At 46.5% G+C, this 6,479-nt stretch overlaps 1 protein-coding gene across 1 annotated transcript in view; it reads right to left on the bottom strand.

The window, feature by feature from the left end:
• Positions 1 to 5,030, bottom strand: part of TMLHE (trimethyllysine hydroxylase, epsilon) — a 12,937-nt gene extending 7,907 nt beyond the window's left edge. Inside the window, exons 1-3 of the mRNA XM_010282346.1 lie at positions 4,984 to 5,030; positions 1,618 to 1,802; positions 13 to 169 (exon numbers count right to left, since the gene is read on the bottom strand). Of these exons, the coding sequence (XP_010280648.1) occupies positions 13 to 169; positions 1,618 to 1,802; positions 4,984 to 5,030 (389 nt within the window). The remainder of the gene's footprint in view (positions 1 to 12; positions 170 to 1,617; positions 1,803 to 4,983) is intronic.
• Between the last annotated feature and the right edge of the window lie 1,449 nt (positions 5,031 to 6,479).

The following is a 6,479-nucleotide window of genomic DNA, read 5'->3' as shown; positions in this document are numbered from 1 at the left end:
AAGAGCGTGGTCTCATCCACTCGGACAGCTTTGGGTTTGATTCCCAGGTCCACACTAGCCGTGTCCAAGCTGCGCTGGTTCGTCTTGGCGTTGTAGCAGGAAGCTGAGCGGCAGTGGTCCCGCAGCCAGACAAAATCGAAGCGCATCAGTGTGTTCGCATACCTGAGCTCTGCAAAGAAGGACAGTCTCAAAAGATGCATTGGTGTGAACAGAGAGAAAAACCGAAGCCAAGAACTGAACCTGAGAGCCCAAGAGTTATGTTCCCACTTACAGGGGATGCAGAGGCTGTTAAACTTAGCACCTCTTTATGTAAATTAAGCTAGCTTGTCACATGATGAAGACCAGGCAGAATATCTTCACAGAAGACCTGGCTGTCAGTGATGTCGCCATGGCCTCCCTGACCAAGTCTACAGGCAACCTCATCCTGCAACAGGAAGGAGCATGGCTGACAAACATGCCGGTCACATACTCACTCATCTCTCTTCAACAAGTAGTAAATTCAGAGCTGTGCAGCAGCTGCTGTACATAACAATGTCCCCCGTCCACAAGGCTGGAGACCCCAGCACAGGTATACAGGTAAGAGTCAACCAAATAATCACACCAACATCCAAATGGTGCAAACATTACAGACAACATCAAGGCCTTGATGCAAAGCTTTGATATCCATTTAGCATTACAATAAAGCCTCTCCTCCTTGTTCCATCCTGGGACAGCTTAGGAATACTCAGAGCCCTTCGGAAGGGGGCCAGAGTCAGTAGAGGCAATGGGAGAGCCCTTCCTGCCCTAGTCCTGCTCAGCTTTGAAATCCAGGTATCCCAGGTCACTTTGCAGTGGGAAAGCAACATCATCCTTTCTTGGGGCCACTGTGTTGGATAAAGCACTGTGCAATTCCCTTTGCTTACAAGTGACTTGGAATACACACATCTAACTAGCCTCGGTAGACATCACCCAGGCAGACAGACCCTGGACCAAACCAAACAGGCCAGGGGGAAACTTGTGCCTTGGTTACCAAGTCACCTCCAAAAACGAAAGGACAAAAATCAGCATTAGACAGCATTTATAACTGGCTTGCTGCCTTACTTCACATTAAGACACACTCTCCTTGCTTTTTCTTTAAGCAGCCTCACAGTGAGGTATGATTTGCATCAAAAAGGCTTTTATGCCCCCCTTCCTCCTGCTGCTCATGCCATCCAGCCAGCCAGGCTGCTTGCAAACCAGCTCCAACAACTGCGTTTCACGCCTCAGCGTTTAAGGAAAACCTGCACAAGTAGGGGCAAGAGAGCAGGGCCCACACTAAACCAGCCATGCTGCTTGGAAGTGAGAGCCCCGAGCATTACACAGAAAACAAGTGACTGACAGGGCAAGGCTCAGGCACAGTTATTGCTCAGGAATCCCTTGATTTGATTTCTGATCTAGCATTGCCTCATTTATTGTAAAAGATAAACTTACTGCCAGCAGACAAACCTGCTCCGTCCTGCCTTTGGGACGTGCATCCCTCTAATACAGGCCATTGCAGAAGAAAAAAAAAAAAAAGTAACTCCCAGGGAACAAGGTCAGGAAAATCTCACTCCTCTCCCCAGAGTCAAAAGCAGGTATACATGCACCCAGCACACCTACCTAGATGGTCACCGTGTAACTGCCAGGCACACTTGAGGGACTCCGGGGCCGTGTGATGCCAGCGAGCCGCAGCAGCGAGGATGGTCCTTCTGTCACAGGGCAGCCACGGCGAGTGACATCTAGTGCTTTCACCCAGCCGGCACGGCACCTTGAACAGACACGCCAGCCTCCTGCACCACATCCTGAGCTGGCAAGAGAGATACACGGAGGGGGAAGAACAAGGTGACTGAGCTGTGCTACCGCATCGCATGTCAGTCTTGGATCTCTGTGCTCTTACGCCAGGCACGGTAAGCACTTTGCGAAAGCTGGCATCGTCCTGCACAATCTACAGGCCACTGACAGAAGAGGTAAGGGAGAACTAGTCCATTGAGGAGTAAGAAAAGAAGCGGGCATGATGACCGGCAGCCTGGGCAGAGGAACAAGTCACTTACCTTCCAGGCACCATTCGGACATGAAAAATAACGAAACACAGAGTTTAGAGTCTTGTATTAAATACCTTCACTGCCAAGCCCAGGTACCAGTGTCACTTTTGCATTCTCCCGGTGACCACGCAATCAGACACGCTGCCAAGCTTCTTCCAGTGCCTACAATCCATGCTTATCATTAACACCACACAGACTATGCAGCAATCACCACGGAATTGGGTGCTTTATCCTTGTTTAAACCAGCTGCAGTAGATACTTTTGCAGACACCACCAACACCCTGGAGTAAAATCATGAAGTTGCAAGTGAAAACTGGCTGCCCTCAAAAACTGCATGCAATGGAAGCAACAGGGAGTTAACCATTAAGGGCTCAATGAATTTTTTTAAACAAGCAAGCTAATCCAATCTGCACACATCAGCTGGAAACAGAAGAAGGAGAGACATGGGTGTCTTGCTTGTTTTGTGACCAGCATAAAGCACATCAGAAAAACAGTTCTGAGAAGAAACAGATGAGATCCTAGGATTTATCAGGCCAAGCAATTCTGGAAGGGAGAGCTGTGAGATCAATGCTCTTGTGCAAAATAGAGGCAAAATCTCATCTGCTGCAGGTCTTGTCCCCTCTCCGGCCTTCCCAGTTTGAATTCACCGTTCGCAGGGATCAGGGAAGTAGAGAAAAGTGACCTTGGTTAGAGGAGCAACAACTAGAGGAATCCAGTTAATGAGGTCAGTTCTAGAAGAGTATGCAAAACAATAAGGAGGAAGAAAAAAAATCTGTTTCCTCTGAAGGACACAGCTGGCATGGAAGAGAAACCAACCATGGTTAATCTTGGCTAGAGGTTAGAAGGGGATTTCTGAGAGGGAGATTTGTAACAACTCTTCAATACAAAGAGCAAGGGCAACAGCCTTACAATTTGAAGATATGAAGGCTATGGTCTAAATGCCCCATCATGTTTATTAAGTTCTGGAGGTCAGGTCTAAACCCAGCAGGATTCTAACAGCACTTTGGTCTGAAGCACATAGAAATGCAGTACCACTGAGTAAGACGCAGATTCGGAAAGCATTTCTTACCCTCGACTTCTGATTTTCCTTCATTTTCTTATCTGAAGAGTACAGGGACTAGTGCTTTGGCTGTCCAACCTGATTCTCCACTTCACAGTCAACTCAGTGCAGAGATCCCAAAAGTTGGTAATAACACTAAAATCAACACAGGTGCCCTATTTCCAGACAACAACTTGCTAAGTAGGAAAAAAAAAATACAGACCGACAGCTCTAGAAAAAAAGGAAACTTTTTTATAATGAGAACACGGTTTGAGATTCAGAGACACACTTCTCAGCCATCGAGTTTTGCAAGGTTCTTGGCCACAGCCTGCATACAAGTCACTGACAGCTTTAGCACTGCAGAGAGATTTCATCTCAGAAGTTCCCAATTTCTGCAGCTGCTAAAATGCAATACTCACTCCTCAGCAGGCTGCTTAAAGAAATTATTTAACTTTCTGAACCAAGCATGACAACTCACAAAGGTTAAGACTATTCTTTGAGAAAGACACACAAGGACAGAAGACTGTCCAGTTTGACTTTTGGATATCAATGATATACACTAACCCAACAGAGGTAGCAGGGAAAAAGAAGCCAGCTTGTTTGCACACGCCTGGTATCTCCTCACACAGGACCCAAAACTGAGAGGAAAAGCTCATCTACAAGTCCATTTAGAAAGTGGAGCTCCAGCCGTAGTTATCTTCTCTGCACACGTTCCTTTTATCTTCTCCTCTTCCAATATCAAAACTTACCAGGGAATAAACACAGGTAATGTGACACAGATATTTAATCTTATCAATGAGACCTCTTGCTTCTCTGCTGTTCTTGCTGGAAGCAGACACCACAAGCAGCTCACAGAGAAGCCTTAAATTAAATAAATTAAATCTTTCCAAGAGATACTAAAACTAAGAGGAGTTGAAAACAAAACAATCTGTATGATTAGAGAGGATTTACATTCTGCCTCTGTGTTTAATCAGAGCTAAAAGCTCTCTCCTGGCTGGAATTAGTTAAGTGAAGAGCTAACTCTTTTCCCAGTCCTCCTGTTTACCTCACCTTTATGCTTCTCATCTTTACGTTGTCCAGACCACATGCAGCTGGGCAGCAGCTGAGGGAGTTCAAGACAAAATTTCCCTTGAAATTCAAAAGCAAGGGCAGAAGGAAGAAAACATTAAACTACCCCGCCCATAAATGCGAACAGACTTTGAGAAGGGAGAGATGTTCATTACCAAGTCTGCCCTTCTGCAGAAGCAAGACAAAATCTGGTGCAGACACTCTGTATATCTTCTGTGTGGCTCATCCTATCCAAGAGTCCACCACGTGGTGGATGAAGAACAGAAACACGCACAGAACCCACGCTAGAAATGACAGGGTGAATGGGAGGAAGAGCTATGGGAAAGGCAGAAAACTCAAATATATTGTGATTTGAGGAATTACCTCAAGTCTCTTGAGAGAAAAAGAGAAGAGACATGTTGTGAAAGGAGGAGGAAGGAAGAGTGGGCCTCATGAGAGGTTTGTCTGTCCAGGAGACTTCCCGCCTGGCCCTTCAGCAGTCTGGCTCACTGCTGACACAAGAAGCATCTGAAGTAACCAATACTGTTTTTTAAGCTCTTTGCTAAAAAGCCACAATTCCAGTTTTGAACAAAGAAAAACACTGAGCTGGCAAAATTAGTAACCAAATAGTTTCAGCAATGAAAACATATATGGAAGGAGAACCCACACAGATCTGTGGTCTTTAGCCAGCTTTTAGCCAAAATCTTCCAAGAACACAGTGACATCGGCCTGCTGGATTTAGGGAAGCCACTCCGATGCAGTAACTGGTGGTGCTGCCAACAGATCTCTTTCATCACTCTGTGACAGCACGTCCAGCCTGCTTTTCAAGCTCATTTGGCACCTGAAAAAAATTATCTGTTTTTTATTACGCATTTCCAAACATTCACTTGCGTACACTTACGCATCCTTTTTCATTGCTAGAAGCACCTGGCTGAAGCCATGGTTTCTGATCCATAAGAAACAGAAAAATTTCAGGAGCACAACAAGCCTTACACTTCAAAAAAGAGAGAGAACGAGAAAATAAATTGTTTTTCAAGGCAGCCTGAGAAACACTCTGCAAATCTCAGGCCACACATCCTGCTTGGCCTCCTGGCTTACACATGGCTCATTTAAACTGATGTTTCTATCAGCTTTGGAAGATGTACCCAAACACCACACAGTGCCACCACTTGAGCGAAGGGAACACGGATAAAAAGAGGAATGCTGCAAAGGCTGAAACAGGGATGCTGCCTTGAGAGGGCCGTACCGGACCCAGATGAGCCAAATGCACTAACCCAGGTGACAGACCCGGGTGGCAGGCCGAGTCGCCTGGGACGGCAGGCATCTCCGACACAGATGTGTGACTGCCAGCAGAGTTAAAGGTTTAACAGCCCGAGCTGACCTAGCTTACCTATTAATTACAAAAGAAACAAAAGGCAGATTGGCTGTCCCCTGCTGACTGCTCTGCTGCAGCAGACCAACTATATTAGATCTCAGCTGTCAGGAATCAGACTCCCTTTCCAGCCCTTCCCAGCAAGGGACTTCAATTAAATTAAGGAGCTAATAAAGACATCCCAGACACTGCCAGCTTCACAGCTACTTCATTTTCCTAGAAGTAAAGGTAATTATCTGCTCATCCCCCATTTAACACCAACCACTCGACTCCAGATCCCCTTCCCATAACCTTATTGCAGTCTCCTGTTTGCAGTTTCTTCATCGATTTATCTCAAGCAAAGCCTTTTCAGCCTGCACAGCTTAACAGAAACAAGCTCCAGTTCTTTTTTTTTTTTTTTCCCAGCAAAGCAGCCAGCCCTCATGGTATATCCCCCACAGCAATATTTATTGCAGTAAACTCCATTATTAAATCATTTCATTCACCCGCTCTGGGTCCTACCCTGGCAGAGGGGGGCCAGGCAGCTCTTCCAGGCAGGGAGGGGTTGCCTTTTATCAAGGAAGGAGAGAAAATAGCTCTGCCCACAAGCTGCCCTTGGCTGCAAGCTTTCATTCACAGACCAACAGGATCTGACGTCTCAATCCCCGTCTGAACTCCGGGCCAGCTAATGTTACCTGGGATCGGGTTGAGGTGGGGGAAAAGATGGAGCGAGGCTTCAGCCAGGCTCGGGGCGTCGAACCAGTTCCAAAGGGTGTCTCTCAGCTGCTGGTCACGGCTCTTCCCTGCTTCCTCCTCCTGGGCCCTGCACCCACCAGGCCAAACACGGGGCTGGAAAGCTTTTACACATTTACTGCTGTCTGAGGAACCGAAAGCTCTTAAACCAGCGTCTCGTTGACCTTTTACAAACAAAATTAAAAAAAAAACAGAAAAAGAAAAAGCCACGTTACAAACTGTATTTGGAGCTTCCGGATCCCTCAGCAGA

Source organism: Phaethon lepturus, unplaced genomic scaffold (assembly GCF_000687285.1).
Source record: "Phaethon lepturus isolate BGI_N335 unplaced genomic scaffold, ASM68728v1 scaffold13712, whole genome shotgun sequence".
Lineage (NCBI taxonomy): Eukaryota > Metazoa > Chordata > Aves > Phaethontiformes > Phaethontidae > Phaethon > Phaethon lepturus.
This window is presented reverse-complemented; position numbering and strand designations above follow the sequence as displayed.